At 45.8% G+C, this 18,207-nt stretch overlaps 1 protein-coding gene across 2 annotated transcripts in view; it reads right to left on the reverse strand.

Moving 5' to 3' along the window:
• The window catches only part of LOC150105231 (spondin-1-like), a 716,059-nt gene extending 698,234 nt beyond the window's left edge, over nt 1–17,825 (reverse strand). For both annotated transcript variants that reach the window (XM_090395547.1, XM_090395546.1), the window contains exon 1: nt 17,505–17,825. In XM_090395547.1, coding sequence (XP_090251673.1) covers nt 17,505–17,763 — 259 coding nt within the window. In that variant the 5' untranslated portion in view covers nt 17,764–17,825. The remainder of the gene's footprint in view (nt 1–17,504) is intronic.
• Between the last annotated feature and the right edge of the window lie 382 nt (nt 17,826–18,207).

Raw genomic sequence — 18,207 nt, forward strand, 5'->3', positions numbered from 1 at the left:
TCATTCTGCCACACACCACAATTCCTACACCATTTCTTCCCTCGTTATTAGCTCCAGAGTAGAACAATTTATATCCATCTCCCAGTTCCTTTGCCTTCCCCCTTCCACCTTGTCTCCTGCACACACAAAATGTCCAACTTCCTCTTCCTCATCATGTCTGTCACCTCTCTTCCCCTTCCAGTCATGCTTCCAACATTCAGTGTTCCCACTCGCAACATCCTCTCCACTTGCTGGGCTCGCTTCTTTAACCGCACCCGCCCTTGATGCAGTAGCCCTCGTCCACTTCTCGCATCTATAGGGCGATGTGGCTGCGCGTCGCTTAAGGGGTACGCCCTAGCCTTTATATCACTTACTCTTGGACTCATATCATAGCTAGAGCTGGCAGTGAAGTTTTCCGACCGGATGCCCTTCCTGACATCAACCCTCGTCATTTATTCGGGCTTGGGACCGGCACGTATTGAGGCTAGCTTGCCTCCTTCGGTGGCTGCATAAGACGAAATGACTTAGCAAGATAGGAAAGATTCACCCCTAGCCCTCGAATACTCTAATAGCATCAGGGGGAAGGAGCAAGGAGAGGAGAAAGAAGCAAGGAAAGAAATAATAATATGTATATTATATGAGTGTACATATGTGTATATAATGATAATGCATTACAAAAAGATTTGTTAACTTTATGCATATCGTAACCTGGACGAGCTGTTGCTCTTAGGTTACACACACGATTGTTCAACATATTGTACTATTATAGGGCGATTTTTTGATTTGAAAAAAAAAAAAAAAAAAAAAAAACATTTTCTGCAAAACAAGAAAGGCAACACAAATAAATGGGGATTGTCTTGATTTATCCGATTCCCTAGTTTCGCTCGACTTTATGTTTAGAAACCGCACTTGCAGACGATATTTACGTCAGAGCCTGATGTAAATTTCAACGCAGATGTTTTGTGCGAAGATGATCTTCCGTTAATTAATCTTAGCAAGCCCGAGATGGATGTCATCGGCAAAGCTGCTTTGCCGAGGCAGAGCAGGCGGCGCTCGAACGGGAGAGACGAGCAGAGGTTTGAAACCTCGGTCTTTTCATTTAGGCGGCCGTGTCAGGTGCTGTCGCAGGGTCACAAACAGACGATTGTCTGTTCATTATTTTCCCGAGATCTCCGTGTCTCGCGACACCTCCCTGGCGGGTTCGGCTACACGAACACCGTTTCGGTGGGACCGCCAACACGAACGCCACTCTCTCTCGGAACGAAGCTTGCCGCTGAAAGACATTCTTCGACTACACACGACGCCGTGTCTCGTGATCTGCACCCATCAGGGAGGGTGGAGAGAGAGAGAGAGAGTGGGGGGGGGGGGATATTAATCCTGTGCACGTAAGTTTTTGTGATTGCTGCTCTGTTGGGGTTGATATTAATTAAGCGACACTTTAATTTGGCCGTACGTTAATTAAAACATAACCCGTGCAAGTGCCCGGATTAAGCGAAGAGACGTACGGCAATTAATTAAGCAACCGCATTCACACCACCAACGAAGAGAGGGGCGCTCAATTATCGTACAACAATGGCGGGCACGAGCTTTCTTTTTCGGCACGTCGACGGCAGAGACACCGTGTGGATAAACATTAAAATAATTTTCCACACTGAACGCTAGGAGTCGCTGACTCTCCGTCGGATTTTTCGCAGGAATGACCCGTCTAAGTATGGCATCCTCCTCCTCCCTGATAGGTCTTCAGTTCCTCTCGATACCCTGCATCGTAAGGGGGCATCCCCCGAATTCCCTCCCTGATCGTCCTTCGTTTGTTCAAGGTGTTGGTTTCAGTGGATCACTTTCGTTGGCAAAATTGTTTCGGCTCCTGAATTGGCATATTTGGTGATAACCTTCGTTGACCCCGTGGTGAATGACACTCCACTCCATCCACAATCACGTTGTGCGTTGGATGTGCTCAGCAGTCATTATATTGGGGTGGTACTTGTGAGCAATCACTGTTGTGTGTGTACCCGTTTTTTTATCCATCTCGACACCCCCCTCCCACCTTCCAATTCTAGTGCTACGGCAGTGTGGTTTCCGTAACTGACGTGAGTGACTTGTAGAAGTAGCTTCTTTCTCTGCTGTTTTTAAGATGTGTGATGGTAATAATCTAAGGAAAACTGGGCTGGTCAGCAAAGCGAAGAGCATTGGCTATAAGACCATCGTGTCAGACTGCCGCCTCCGTATGAGACTGGTCAAATCGCCCTCAGAACTCCGTGTCCTATCGGTGTTAAAGTTTAATGTGGATAAGCGAAAGTAAATCTCGTCTAAGTGTCTGCTCCAAGCAATACTAGTTGCAATCGATTCGTCCCGGTTTTTAATGCATGTGAGAAGAGAACGAACCGATGGATTCAGAGAAGGATCGGGCATCAGTCTCATAGCAATCACAATTGCTTTGAACATCAGTTGAGAATTTCTAACAGGAGTGGGAACCGAGATTTAATTAAGATTAAGGTGGTTCAGGGTAGGCATAAGACAGATGATAACAAGAGTTCCTGTGTTTGGTCGATTCAGGCTATTACAGGGTGAAAAGATTTAAAATGTTCGGTCCTTACTTAAGATGGAGAAGAATCTGTTTGCCAGTGTGTAACAACGGACTATAAGAGCAGTGAAATGACAGTTGCCAGGGGCTGAAACCATAAGTAATCAAACGTTATCTATTAGGATTATTTTATTCAGAATATGTTGAATATGCGCATAAATGTGTGTTTAGAAATAATATTTCTAAAAAAATAAAAAAGAAGGCGTGTGCAGAAGTGACGTTTGCAGCCGTAGTGCTACGCAACCCGTACAAAGACGTACTAAGTTCGATTCCAGTCTGAGACCAAACCCTTTCTTCCTGAGTGAGTCAATTTCTAGCAGGGACAAGCTGTTTTTCTCCTAGAAACTCGAATTTTTCGTTCCGCAAACTAAAAAAAAAAAAAAGCTGCAATAAAACCCACCCCATCATTTTCAGACAATAATATAGTGTTAGAATCCGGGACCACCAGGGCGGCGGCACTTGCCTGCTGCCTCTTCAGTGGATGTTTAAGATATTATTGGAATAATAAGGGGGGGGGTAATGAAGGCGAAGGGAAGGAAGTGACAAGCTCTGATTGGTAAATCATTCACAAACTAAACCGAAACAATTTCACCAAGCGAACATCGTTTTGTGTGCATCTGAATGAGGATTTTTTTTTTAATTCCATCCATTAATGCCGAGTGGAGTGGATGCAGTCTCCGAGTTCGTACATTTTGCTCCTCGATGCCCCTGCAGACAGTTCGATTGAACCAAAAATTGGGACGCCTCTCTGGGAACGAAAATAACATGTTTAAGGAAATATCTTCAAGTAAGGAATGGACTGTCTTCTTATAGATTAGTCGGGAGTGCCTAGATGTGTCCCATCGACACTAGCGACGCCAACGGCAAGAGAAATCGAGCTCCGAGAAATTTTTGCATCGCAGGTTGATCTAACACAACACGAGAGTGCCGTTCTTCCAAAATGGCGTCTCAAAGAATCCCATTTGGGGGTGGAAATTTCCCCGCTTTTGCGGAGTTCGTCCACTGAATTCTTAGCGATCGTCCTCGCTCTCCTTTTCCAAGCTTTCTCAAGGAAGAAGAGCAGCCTCGTGCTTTCTTTGCGTGGCGGTGGGGTGGGGTGGGTTTCCAGTACAAACACGGCGACCCTCCCCAACACACACCGTAGAAAGTGCCTCACGTAGCTAATCCTCCGAGCTGTTTCTCGTTAAGCAAATACTTCGTGTTGACAGAAGACATCCTGTTAAGCTTCTTTCGACAACACCTCGCTATTTGCGGTCGTTGGAGACGGGCGAGAGGGGGGGAGCGGAGTCCAGTGGCGATTAGCGGAACCTTCCAATAATATTTACTGCTCGTCTTGGAGGTCTTCAGAAAGCCATCGCTTACGAGGAAACACTTTCTTACAGGAGTCGTAATTCTGCCTTTTTTTTCTTCTTTTGTGTGGACAGGGAATCTTTGATGGACCATCACCCTCCCAAGTAACGTTCTAACGAGTTGGGACGCGTGAGGTTCGCATTGGACCATCCTTAAGATCCAACGGGGACAGATCGCGAATTAAAATATTAAAAAAGAAATTCCGGCAGGTGGCGCTGGAGAGTGGCTATGTATTCGAAAGAATAAATCGAACATCTTTGGCCTTAGATATACATTTTTCCCCGTCTTCGATCCCTATACTGCAGCGCCCTCTGGTTATTGCTCTTGTAAGTTTATGACGAGTCGTTTGAAAGTGGTTTCTGCCTTTTGAACGCCGCAGTAAAGAAAGGGGTGGCGTTTTTCATTTCCATGACAACAGAGGAGCGCAATTTACAAGCAATCTTTTATAAATCACCCGGATAATCTGATGTGTCGCCCCCCCCCTTTTGATGTGGTCATCAGAGACTGTAATTAAACCAACGAAAGCGTCTTCTATTGAGAGTGACGAAGACTGATTGCTGGTAACTAACAGTCTTGTTGAAATTGTCAGCAGCCGGAACGTCCCGAACCCTCCCCATCTCTCTCTCCGTGACACGCGCGCACACTTCACAAAAGAACTGCTCGAGCAGCCGGTGACGTATGATCTAGTTCGAACTTCATTGTTGGCAGATTTCCTGGCAATTGCGCGAATCTGCTGTTTCGTCCGGTTTTTACGGCGTTGCATTTCCGGCTTTAATGCGTTCATTTGGAGTCGGAGCGAAAGAAAATTGCACGCGCATTACGACTATTTGCAGGAGTTTGAATATTTACGGAAGGACGTAAGTAATGGAATATTCCGAACACGCATTTCTTTATTCGCAGCTGCTTTTATTTCGCGTATGAAAAGTAATCGAGCGGAAAAATCGGCATCGCGATGGGACGGGAAAGGATGGGGGAGGAAGCGCACCACGTGGCCTTTAAAAAAAAAAAAAAAAAGGCGACTCGTATCCGCTTATACTTAACAGTAGGTGATCTTCGCTGCAATGAATGCGGGGATTACGCAAAACCCGTTCTCCCCGCATGTCACGTGACAAAGCAAAAACCTCCCCGAGTGTTAAGATGCTAATGAAGACCGGGGATAAGCGCCCCTCATCCCCGATCTTCGTCTTTCCACGGGAGATTCCGTCTAAGAAAAGAATAAGTGAGTCTGAGCAGCGCTTCAAATTAAAAAAAAAAAAAAAAAACAACTCATTATTAAGATGACCGAGGGTTATTCACCCCCCTCCCCGCACGTGCATCCAACTCGAATATCGCCTTCGTTATAAATGGCAGGAGTGAGATTATTAAAAAGAAAACAAATCCGTTTTTTCGATTCATATCGCAGACTGCACGCAGCGCCCTCTGCTTTCGGCTCTATTCATGCGAGCTAAAACCCTCGTGATGGAGAAAGTCGCGCACAAAAGAGGGATTAGAGAAATGGAATCTCGGAAAAGATGAATAGACATGGCGAGGACTGTATAAACCTCGGCAGCAGCGGAAGAAAAAGAAACAGATCAGTAAGGGTGGAAAAACTTGCATCCGCCCGACCGGAGAATGTTCCGTCAAGAAAACCGATTCCAAGTCAAGAAATTTTGTCGTTCCACATTCCTGCACGAGTCCGAATGTAAGAGCCTCACCTCGTCCACCAGAGGGCAGAGCAGTCGATGTAGTCAAATAAATTTCAGTCAGCAGGCAAATAATAAAATACCGAAGTTTCTCTACGTAGGAAGCAAATGCCTTTCTTCCCCCCCCCTCCTTTTCTTTTTTGAACGGAGAATGCTAGTGCTATAAATCGCCACTAGGGGAACTTTTTTCATTTTTTTTCGAAGCAATTTTTGATGGATGAAGAGAAGTTCAAAGTTGGCATGAGAACTGCATGCAAAGAAAACGGACTAATCCATTGCAAAGGCATGTGGGGGAAGGTCTGTCGCGTCCGATATAGCGGCATGAAATTCTCAAGCCGAAAGGACGGGAATAGCAACAGAAAGTCCTAGAAGGCTCCTTCACACTCTTCCCGCAGATGATACGGTTGACCCAAAGAAAATGTTCTTGCTTTTTATGTCGTTTCCGTTGCAAACTCGCGAAAGGATCTCGAAATGACCTCGGACCACCAAATTCTGAAATGGCCAATAGTTCCGTCGATTTTGTTTCGTCGTGTACCACACATACATCCCGTTCGATCCGTTTAAATCGCTTGCTTCTCAGTCTGTCTATAGGCATAAACAGAATTCCTACATCTGGACGAATTTTGATGAAATTTAGATCTTCTTTATAGCAGTTTGTCGAGTGAACAGTTTAAACCAGCACGTGGGAGGGACATTTCCTTCATATTGCTAAAACAAACACAGCCGACAGTTGTAGTAGCAGACTTCCTCCCGCTACCTCAAAGTAACATCTGCTAATATCGCGCAGTCGTGATATTCCACAATCCCCTTCAAGTTCGAATCCTGTCTCGGATGCGGCGACTGTGTTAGCCGGTCGCCTCTTGAGAGGGGGGGGGGGTTTCGTCCTGGAAAAGCACCAACAACAAACTCCAGCTAGGAGGTTAGCATCGTGTTTTTTTTTTGTTGTTGTTGTTGTTTGTTTATTTGTTTCTCGTGCATTTCCTTGCCTGTTTTAGGGGATGAGGCTCATCTGAAAAGCCCTCGTTAGAGCTTGTTTACGCCCCGAGTTAGATTCTTGCAAACAAAGGGCGACTTGAGTACCGACTGACCTGCGAAGGTTCCAAACCGTCAGAAAAGACTCATGCCCGCATGGCGTGGTCATTAGATATGCTGTTAGCCTCCTCATCGCTCTGAGGAATGCTGATACATCCCGCCCGTTTCCTCATCTGAAATTCTCTTCTGCAGCAGCTGAGACTTTGGTTCCAACTACGAGCATTTCTTTCAGCATCAACTTTCGTTAGTAAGAAAACCTTTAGTGTCGACTCGGAATGAAGTAATTAAAATCTTAACCAGAAACAAATATAAGGACACTTGCAATGTGTAATAAATACATCATACTAAACATACTACCCCTTAGATATTTATACGCCTATAGGGTACTATTATTCATAAAAAACGACAACGAATACGTAAATATCAAACAAGATACTTTCCTTAGTAGACATCAGGGCCTAAAATATATAGTTCCAAAAGCAATACACAAGAAGCAATAGACAAACATTATACTTATTTAGCGCCAAAAGTATTCAACACACTACCTTCAACAATAAGAAAGGAAACTAACCCAAACAAATACAAAACTCTAATAATCAGAGAGTATTTATTTTCCCACAGAAATGAGGAAGCTCTGTTCAAAATAATTGAATAAAGTATTGGTTTTTAGCATATTTGTATTCAAAGCTCCAGTCTCATGGGTGAAACGTAAAATTTAAATGCTATTTAACTGCTTTGTTTTTATTTTGTTCCCAATTAATTGTTATCCAACTTTCTCTGTACATATTAGCAGGTCTCCTGCGATTTTATTATGCAATTATATTATAATAATATGTATATTATATGAATGCACATATGTATATAATGAAAATTCATTACAAAACATTTTTGTGACTTTATGCATATCGTAACCCGGATGAGCTGTTGCTCTTAGGTTAGCACAAAACGTTGATTGATCAACGTTTTGTGCTATAATACGAAGCTTACAAATAAATAAATAAAAGAATTTGGAGATTTTTTTTTTCAAGATGTCGTACATTACGAACGCCTTCCCCCATCCCAAATTCCGATTAGTCTATAAATGACGTAGCAGCACAAAATAATCTCTCTCTCAAGCAACGTCCTTCCGTATGAAACTGGGTTTCTCGAAGAACTTTGATTTTGTACGTCGTAACTGTTTGCCTCCTTTATAGACTTTCGAAGTTACTGGAGAGATAACCTCGAACAGATGGAATCTCTCTCCGCTTGGTGCACGAATTCGTCGAGTTGTGTTTGTAAAGAAAGTTCTTAACCCTAAGCGAAACCAAATATTTGGCGAGAAGAAATAACAGCTGTGGGGGGAGCTCGAAGAATTCCTCCCAGACAGTCAATCACGCCCGAACTAATCGCTTGCGTGTTTTCATTTATGTTTATCAAGAAATGGTGAGGGGGGGGGGGGTTACGGAGAATGAAGATGAACATCATGAAAAATGACAACTTCGATGAGGAATTGTGTACGAGGCTACGGCGATTACCCGTCCACGTGTCTCTGGTAATCATAATTTTCGAAAATCATCTTGCCAATGCCAGTTTTAAACTGAGACATTTTGCGCTAAAAAAAAAAAAAAAAATAGCTTTTAGAATTTTGGAGTGTTTTACTAAGAACTGGTCTAAGCCTTATAAAAGTATTCGGTGCGATTGTGAAAAGAAAAAGAATTGAGCAAGTTTTTAGCGCATTGTTGGAGGGCCGCATTAACATAATTAAATGGCTTCGAAGCCGATCTTAGAAAGATTATAAAAAAAGTAAAATTGCACACTTAATTAATGAAGTTAAATTAGATAATTCGCATATAATACAAAAAAAAAAAACATGTATTGAGTAAAAGTTTCTTCAAATATTTTATTTCTCTTGTAAAAAATTAGTAATATCAAGTACACTTCTTTTTATTATTAACAGTGAAATTCTTTATCAAGTGGAAAACTTCCCTAACAGTGCGTAGCCTCAGAGGAACCCTGCAGTGCTTTCATCGATGGGATAATTGTCTGCCAGAACTATGCAAGAAGAACCCACGAAGTTACTGTTCCCGGCCATGCATGGAGATGTTGCTACGTGTGTTCTCCATCCCGCCGGAGATCTTGTTTGAAATCAGTCCACCCAATCGAAGTAGGTTCTCCATTAGGAATGGAAGAACAGGAGGGTCGTTTAAAATGGCAAAAGGCGTTCTCGGTTTCATTCCAATACTGATTATCAAGTGGGAGGTTTTTATCTCGGAATGTCTAGAATTTGAAATAGATACCGTCTAGACATCCACTTAGTGAAGCCGAGGATTCTCCGGCATCCTACGAGGTAACTCGATCGTACAGTTGGAAATAGGGCAAAGCAGACTGCGGCAAGTGATTATAAGGATTGGAACTTACTGACTCAAACGCACAGCGAATTAGAGCTGCGTTGCGAAAAGTCCGCGGAAGTGGTTGCAGCACGAAATTAACAAAATGGAAGTCCATCAAGGAGAGATTTCTGGGAGAGAATTCGCTCCAGAAGTTGGTCCTCAAACTTATTCAGGAACGAAGTGAGAATGAAATCTAAAGTAAGAAGTATCCTCGACAGGACAAAACAAGTTTCTACCAGCGAAGGAAAGTCCCGTGAGGAAACTTCTTGGAGACCATCCTGGATGATGTTCTAGAAATAGTGGCGAAGGTGAATCATTCCCAACATCACTTCCAGCCTTTGTCACTCACCAGATTAGATGGCTTCGTTTACACGAGTGTGTGCGCGCGTGTTAAGCGGGAGGTCGATCCTGCGAGAATTACCAAAGAAATTCGTGAAAGGATTCTTCCCGTGAACACCGACTAAGTGGCGAGTGAGGTTTCGTCTCCGAAGTCATTTCTCTCGTGTTGATGAAAGCAACTTCGTAACAGAGAGAAAGTACAATGAGAGAGAGAGAGGAGGAGCAGGATGGAACGTAGTTACAGTCGAAAGAAAACACGTTAAAGAAATACACGTCTGGAAGAAAAAGAAACCCGACAAGTGCACCTTTAAGCCACGCGAAATTAAACAAAATCGAAAAATAAAAGAAGGTCGAGTCATTACTTAAATATCCATTTTTCTTCTTTCAAATATTCATGTAACATCGGTCTACTTTGCCGATTGCGTGGCTCTCCAACGGTTTCGTGGTAGGCTCCAATCCCTTAGTGATCACGGCAACGTTTTCTTTAATTATTCGCATTTTTAGATTTTAGTGCCAAATTGTGTCCCGCGTGAGACGATGTTCACTTATCGCCGCGATTGCGAGCTTTCCATTACACAACAGTGGGGTGCTGTACAGGTCAGGGTTCGCTATGATCCGTCCCGAGATGTTTATTTCAAATATGCTTATTCTGCATATTTGAAACGTCTTACGGCACCGGTTCCGCTTACTCAGTACATTATTAGCGAAATAAATGCTCGGTCTTCTTTTACACGTTTATAGAATTAGCATCGATTACAGATAATTGTTATGCACCGGGAAATATATTTTAGCTATTTTTACATTAGCAAAAACTATTTCGAAACGGATTATTGTTTATCTAGAAAGATTAAGCAAAGCGTCGGTTATATCTTAAGAGAGAATTAAGACTATTTCCAAGAAATAGTCTCGATCCTCTCTTAAAGGTTCCTTCCGATTTTTCATCTCTCCCCTAAGAGAGTTAAAGAATCTTCTTGGTGCCAGGAATGTGAAATGTGGCTGCAGGATACTTGGTCTCCTGGGGGTGCCTGGAAAAGTAGACCATCTGCTTGAGGGATGAGGCCAATGGAATGTTTATTTCGATGTAAGGAGATGCGTATTCTATAAACGTATATCCACCTGGCGTCGGAGAGGATTAAATTCGCGTTGTTAACTGCAGAAGGATTATACCTGAAGCTTTTTTAATATTCTGTTTCGTACATCGTATAATTTGCTAAGATATTTTTGTATGCTCCGCTACCCACAAATTCCATTCCGAATTTTTGATTATCTTGATTCGCATAATATAAGGTTTAGCAGATGAATGTAATCGCCCGATGCGAGACCTTCGAAGAGGCCTGAAAAGAGTCCGTGTTTGGGCTCTACAGCACGGACTCCTTTCAGGCCTCTTCGAAGGTGCTAGAACTAATGTGCTGCAGGTAAACAGCATTTCGCGCGTAAACATCTCAAAAAATAGGAAAAAATTCTGCCACGTCACAAGCAGTTCTTCAGCTTGTTCGAAACTGAATCCCGCCAGAGAATTTTTCGCCGAGGAAAATGCGAAGCTCACTTAACGACTTGTTCGGGAAAGATCGCAGTTTCCAAACAGGCGCATCTGCGGCATAATTTAATATTTATCGGGATTAATGGCTTCTCCATCAGTCAGGCCTGGGATTTCGTTTATGATCGTCGATCCCCCCACCCACATTAAATGATTCAAGAATGCGCCACCACTACTGAGTTCGTAGAATTTTTTTTTTTTTTTTGTTTGTTTGTTTCATTTTTCGGGCCTCTCTTAATCGCGCATATTTCCCGACAGCTTGTAACTGGAGGAAGGCCACGTGCAAAAGCATTTCCGCGTATTGGCGGTTCGCTGCTACTTGACCTTGACTGGGGTCAAGGAGATTGGCGAGGGAAGTTTAAGTTGAGAAGTATCGAGTTTACTTCCGCCAGCACGAACTGTGACCCCGACACATAAACAGAGATGCTAATACACGTACACGATTTCGCAGATGTCGCGCACCCTCTGCAGTTCCACTTCTTTCCCCATAAATCTAGTAGTGCCGTAATCTTACGGAAGATTGAGACCGTACCCCACTAACGAACCCTCAGAGTCAAAGTTGCACGGTTTAAAATGGACACACGATGTGGGAACAGCATGCACGGAACTCCTCAAAAAAAAAAAAAAAAAAAAAAAAAAAAAAAAAAAAAAAAAAAAAAGCTTGTCATGATTCCCCCCCCCCTAATTCCCCCACATGTTGCTCTTCATTCCAGCAATGATCCCAGAAGTCTTTGCGATCGTGACCGAAATCTGAATTATCCTTTTATTAAGTGGGTTCTCCCCTATGATGCTGCGAAAGAGAAGGGTGAGATCGCTCATCGCGGAAAGAGTTCAACCCTCTTCGAGGAACAAAATGGTCGAAAAAGTCAAAGTTATCGGGAAGACACGATGTCGGGATCATCAGGCTAAACGCCATGCCGCGGGGTAGTGCCTACGGATGGGGTTCGTGTGCGATTTATAAAATGGAGGGCAGAAAACCGAATTTTCGGTGAGGAAAACTCCGCCTCATCCGAGAACGACTGATTTACGTTCTGTCGAAAACCCTTCATGTTCTTCCCATTCCGAAGGAAGATGGAGAACCGCTGAATCTGAATCGAGAATTAAAACGATTTCGCTGACGATGCACGCACGGTGGAGGATAAGCCGATTCGTAAAATGGCGAGAAAGTTTTTTTGCGCATCGCTGTACAAATTAATCATTTCGTGATGTTTGCCATGCGGCAAAGCATCATCTGCAGCCGATGACCGAGAAACTTCTTAACGAAAACCGACCTCGTCCTGGTTTTCAGCGTGAGGCAGCCGAGGCAACATCATCCTCCGTGAAGATGTAACCATGACAACGGAACTTTGACGACGTGTGTCGGAGTGACGTAAACCCCCGGAAATCACCTCCCATCTGCTTCGTAAAGTAACCCGACGATCTATTCGACACACGCAAGCACAACGAGATTCGTCGTGTCTTCGTCTTCCTTCTCCGTAATCTCAAATTCGGCAGCGAAAAATTCCGGTCACGCTGTCGAAAATCTCCTCGTCTATCCTTCGGCGTTAACCGCGTAGATCGCCACTTAATGCACGCTCGTTCCCGGAGATCCCTGTGAGCGGAAGCTTCGGACGTTCCTTCGTTTGAACTCAAACCACGAAACGCATTAAACGACGGCGACATCGCTTAAGCTTCGGTCGCGATGTTGTTCGGGGAGGCCATCAAATCTTCGCCAATCCCTTTAAACACGACTCGGAGGAGGGGGAAGGAATCCTCCCCCCGCGGCACTTTTTCTCTCTGATCCTCAACTGATCTCGGATAATCGGACGGCAAAACAGTAAATTGCAAAGGCTCCGTCTTGACCTTAAACCCCCCCCCCTCTGCTTCCCGGACAAGCAAAGGTGGAAAGAGCCCTCTCGTTTTCCTTCGGCGGAGTTCCCTCCGCAGCCAAGAACTCATTTGGAGCTCAATTAAGCAAATCATGCGAAACTCCTTCCTTTCCTACTTAATTACTGCGCACACCGAGACTCCTACACGCGCGCGTGTGTGGAGAAACGGCGGCACGAAAAGAAAGCGACATTTGTAGGATTCGTCAAAATCATCGCTTGCAGTCGGCCCCGTTCTTAAAAAAGCCGACACACACGGTAAGCAAAAGTGATGCCGTGGTGAAAACGTTGCTATGGTAACAGAACGTTTCCATAATCGCTGGTTAACAGTCGCAACACAAACCGATAGGACGTTTCAACGAAGCCCGTTACTATGGGAACGGTCATAGTAACGTTTATTTTTGTATGCAGTAATAGGGGACATCTGGACAGCTTTTATGGCGGTGGGCAACAGTCGGGTTTCGCCATTGTAAGCGACGTTGGCTGCTCTGCTCCACTCTGAACTGTTACGATGGACGAAGTGGTTACCACGGAAACTGCCAGAAAAATGTAGATAAAGGATCGTGACCTGGTCAAGGTATACGGCGATTTTTTTTTTAAATTCTAACATTCGACACAGAAGAGGACAGTTACCATGACAACCGAAATCGACATGTTGCCTGAAGTTTGATACGAAGTTGGAAAAGTGGGACATTTCAGTTTGACTTATCTGCTTCTAAAAGGTCAAAATGAGCGGAAACTGCCGAAAGAATTACGTTTCCTATCAGGTGTCACTGCTCACAGAGTTTTGATGTTTGTTGAAAGGTCACATTCGGTGAAGGGAGGGGGGGGGGGAATAAAACACGCCCGCATCCACGGTCAATGCTGGGTTACGCTTCCCATTTCGTCTGTCGCTGCGCTTCAGATTCGCCACGGTCGTCCCTGCAGCAGCCATCTTTGAGGGCATCTTGACTAACTGCGAAGCATATATTTGGAAAGGGGCGGGGGGGGGTGAGAAAACGCAACTCGCTCGAGTTCCATCCCATTCTCGGACCGCTTCTGTGTAGGTCGCATCAAACGGAGATCGATCGCGCAAGAAATCCGCCTCCGCATGGATCAAGGACGCTCGGCAATAAATTTGGAGCGAGCGACTGGTTATGGTCATTGAGCACGTGATGGCGGTAGCGGCATTGCCGCGAGCAAACATTTCAAGAAGTTCACGGAAAGTTTTAGGCGAGCAAATAGTTTGGGGGAAGGAAAAGATTCTGAGGGGGGAGGACATTGCGCATGCTCACAAGAAACCTGCGGTTGTGCAGCGAAGAAACGACTTGTCCCGCAGTCATTCCGATCATCAAACGTCACGCCAGACCTCCTTGGCACTGTCACGTGACTCGCCGCGATCGCCGGTCTATCATCGGCGAAATCTCATCGTAACGAAGTCGGTTTCCGTTACGAAAAGCGAATGTCGTGTGGGGTCGACGATGTAATAAATCTGTATTCGTTCCGCTGCCGAGGAGCTTCCCATGTGCCCTCAAAATGCCTTCTTAAACGCTGCAGTTTTACGCGGTCAACTCAACGTGTTCCCCCAAAGCAGAAGTTTCCTTCTTTCCACGCGATTTTAACTTTCCATTCCCCCCCCATTCTGTGAGGAAGAGAAACTGCCTAACGATTGGTAGAAAGGATGAGTCGATGTTGCTTCCGTAATCCGAGTAATGACCTTCGACCTCTGAGGACGCACTTGTGATGTCCGTCTAATTAGAGCTGCCACCGATGAAGGGGGAATTAATTCTCCCACGAACCCTTTCGACTCTAGAAACGCAACTGGCGAATAAGGGATTCTCGTTCCTCGCGTGGAAGATGGTCTGGAACCTTTAAAAGCCCTCGCACGACGGGGGGAGGCGTTGATTGCCCGTTACCGAGGGCAAGAGGGAACTCGGACGGACTTTGAATGCGGCTCATTAAAGCTGATGATTCGGAGGAGGCTTATGGGACGGACACAAGAGGGCGCAGTTTTATCTGTAAGGCGGGGGAAGCCGCAATTATTCCCCTATTAGGAAAGCTTCTGGTGTTTTTCGATTTCGGATCAGCGTGCTGAGCTCCCCCTGGCGGATTTCGCAGTTCCCCAGCGGTAGAGGTATTTCAGGTGGCTGCCACGGTTCCCAGCCTGGCTGATGATGATTTCCTCTCGCTCGTTACAAGCAGGAAATCAATTATACCATTCGCCTTCTCTGGCTCTTCGATGTTGCCCTCGTGACGTCACTGACCTTCGCGGCTTAAATTAACCCAGCCGAGTGAAAACAGGGGCCGTTTTGTCCAGAAACTTCGTTTGCTAAAAAAGCAAATTTCCCCCTTCGGGTGTGTCTTTAGTTCCATCTCCTGGTCGCCAGGTGACGTTGCCGTCGTTTCAGAAAATTGCCGCGAACCAATTTTATAAATAGTTATTAGTGAATCGTTCCGTTTGGCTAATTGAGGCGCGCTGGGACGAGATTAAACTCGTTCTCATTTGGAAAACAAATCGGTTAGGTCCCGCACGCGAAAGAAATCTGCCGATAATAAACATCGCGTAAATATTTTATTAGAATGCGGGCGAGAGGAAAAGCAGGTCGACCTGCGTGAGCGTCACGTGATTGCAGCGCCTTCGCAACAGTTCGAGTGTCGCTTGCAAATGAAAAATTCAATTTCCATCCGCCAAAAAAAAAAAAAAAAAAGCCTAAAAACCCGCACGGGTCGCCACATTTCGTGTCGCAGCGGATGCAAATCTTTCTTGTTCTGCAGCATGAATAATTGATGGCTCAATTCCGCTAATTATCCTCGCAAAACAGCCGCTTCATGTATGTTTAATGAGAAATGTTCGACTCGTGCAAACCATCCGAGTCGTCTGATCACTCGCCGTGTGAATTCCGCTGTTGGGTTTGGCCTCGCTTAGCAACACACCGCGCGAGCCAAACACGACTAATGCGGCTGCGAACTTTCAAAAAAATCGTCAGAATTCTTTCCGATTAAAAAACAGAGGGGGGGTGGGGGGGAATACCGTGCTGCACAAAGCAGCCCTCCTTTCGAAATAGATTTTCGTGTTTATCCAGGCGAGGGGAGGCCTTCCTTCCTTACGACGGGTCTCGATCCTCGTGTCAGATCGAATCCCGTGAAAAATGTCCGTTTAAGGAACAGCCGATGTTAAATCGCTTCTTGGACGAACCCGATGGGAACCGCGAGCGATCTTTCTTTGTCGCTGGACCGCAAGATGGATGGCCAATGTCCGCAGGGAATCGCTAAACCCGAGCAAACACAGGTGAAAAGCATAACCTCCGAAGATTGCGGAGCGTTCTTGGTTCTGGCATCGTAGTCGATTGAACGATGACGAGGGATTGTATCGGGCATCAGCCGCGTGCACTGGCAATTAGTAACGGAGATAATGGTCATCGTTTACTCGTCCTATAGGAGCGGCCTTTTGTGCTCGGAAAAATGGAAAAACCAGTTTCTTCATATGGCCGCCAGAGGCGCTAGATGTACTTCAGAAGACGAAGAGCGTGAAAAGTTTGTGGATGTTAAAGGGCGAAGGGGCAAGATTCGTTTCGGAGAGCGAGGGAGGTTGGTCCCTCGAGGGATAGAGGGGGTGTAGTGAAATTGGCCTTGCCACTTCGGGGCGTTCATAGCGGGGTCATTCAAACAGTGCCATGACATCCGTAGCAACTCGAATGTGGGGTTCAACGTTGCCAACAAGGCGAACGCACAAACAACGCTCCGCTGTTTGATGTGCGTTCCATGCCGCGAGTTCCCACGTACTTCGTGACCTTCTGCACATGTGCGGCGTCACGGGGCAGTCATCTGAGAAAACGGGATGTGGGAAGGGCTGCGGTCACCTGTTGGCGTCTCCTCTGTCGTTTCGGTGCCACGATGAAGCGAGCCTGACTGATGAGCGCACTCGACGAAACAGACTACCAACGCTGGTGGTTGGGACGTGGGGGAGGGAGGAAGGGAAGCGAAAACTAAAATATTGGCCGACTGCTCGATGGAACTCCGTAAGAAGGGGGGGGGAGGATGTGTGGTTGACCTTGAGAATGGGGACGGTCACAAATGTTGACGAAAACTCCCCCACACAGAATAAACGGCTCGGGGGTGACATCCGCAAGGACGCCAACGCTAAAAACTTCGCCTGTTGAGGGAAAGAATAAAAGAAAAAGTCCATTTTGCACCGAGCAAAATATTTGGAATTTCAAGATGCCGAAACCTCGGCCATCTCACGTGACGTGTGCCTCGCAGTTCACCCACGGAAGCGCAATTAGCAGAATTAATCATCGCACGGAGGATTTTTAAGCGGCCGCATAATTTAGATGGATCGCTTGGCTTTGTATGAAAAACGTCACTTTCAGCCTTTTGTCAATGCGACATCTGGCGGTTAAAATGAAACTCCTAACTTAGCAGCTAATTAAGTTGGCTACCGAACTCAGAAGCGTGTATTGGGGTAAAAAAAGAAAAAAAACTCTTCCAGGGAAAAACCATCTTCTCTTTGAACACACAAAGTGTTCTCAGCACATTCCACCAGTTTCCACTGCCCTCCCCTTCCTCGCCAAATACACAGGGGAAATGATATTATTACGTGACATCTCCAAGGGGTCCAAGGACTCGATCCAAACATTCTCCCGCCTATTCTGGAATCATCCTACGAAATAACGAAGATCCCTCCACCCAGAGGGCCACCCCTTCGGTGTTGGTGGGTCTGTATATGGGGGGTGGGGGAATAACTGTTCAAATTATCGCTAACGGAAAGAAAGAAAGAAAAGAGGGACTGACCTGTGTACAGCTCCTCTGGGGCGTACTTATCGGGGTTGGCGGAAATCTTGATGCTGAATCCGTTGGTCCCTGGGGTCTTCTCAGCCGTCGTCCCGGGAAGGATCCTGCGGCAATGTCCTGGGAAGCCCTGCGGAATCAATCGCGGCTGTTTCTCCGTCACTCCGAGGAAGGAAGTGTCGCCAGTCGCAGGCCTGAAGATGCACAGGACGGCGACGACGGCCAAGAAAGCTCGCGCAACGTCCACTGACTGGGAGATCATCGCCGACGATCAACACTCGAACTGCGAACGTGTACTCGAAAACGGAGTCCTCTCTCCGCAGCTGGAACGCACTCACTGAACGCTGCGTCTCTGCGTTTTACTAAACACGCGCTGCCTGCTCGTGACGTCACTGGCTCGCTCCTTCTCCTGCTGGCGTGACGTCACGGCGGATGTTTTCCAAAATACTCGCGGAGGGCGTTTCCGAGAAACATCGACGAGGGGGTCTGTTTATAGATCGGGGGGATGGGGGAAGTTTAGAACATTCCTCCGACTCTCAGCTGTACAGTAGCGCCCTCTATTTGCTGAGTTCCGTAATTAATTCTCGCTCTTCATTCGCCCACCCATCCTCGTCTTCTCTCGAGTCCATCTTGGCAGGACAACAATCTCCGTCGGTCATCCCCAACCCCTTCTGATGTGACAACGTCATTACCGGAGCAATACATT

This window comes from Typopeltis vanoorti, chromosome 7, assembly GCF_054136105.1.
Source record: "Typopeltis vanoorti isolate ZY-2024b chromosome 7, IOZ_Tvanoo_1.0, whole genome shotgun sequence".
Taxonomy (NCBI): Eukaryota; Metazoa; Arthropoda; class Arachnida; order Uropygi; family Thelyphonidae; genus Typopeltis; species Typopeltis vanoorti.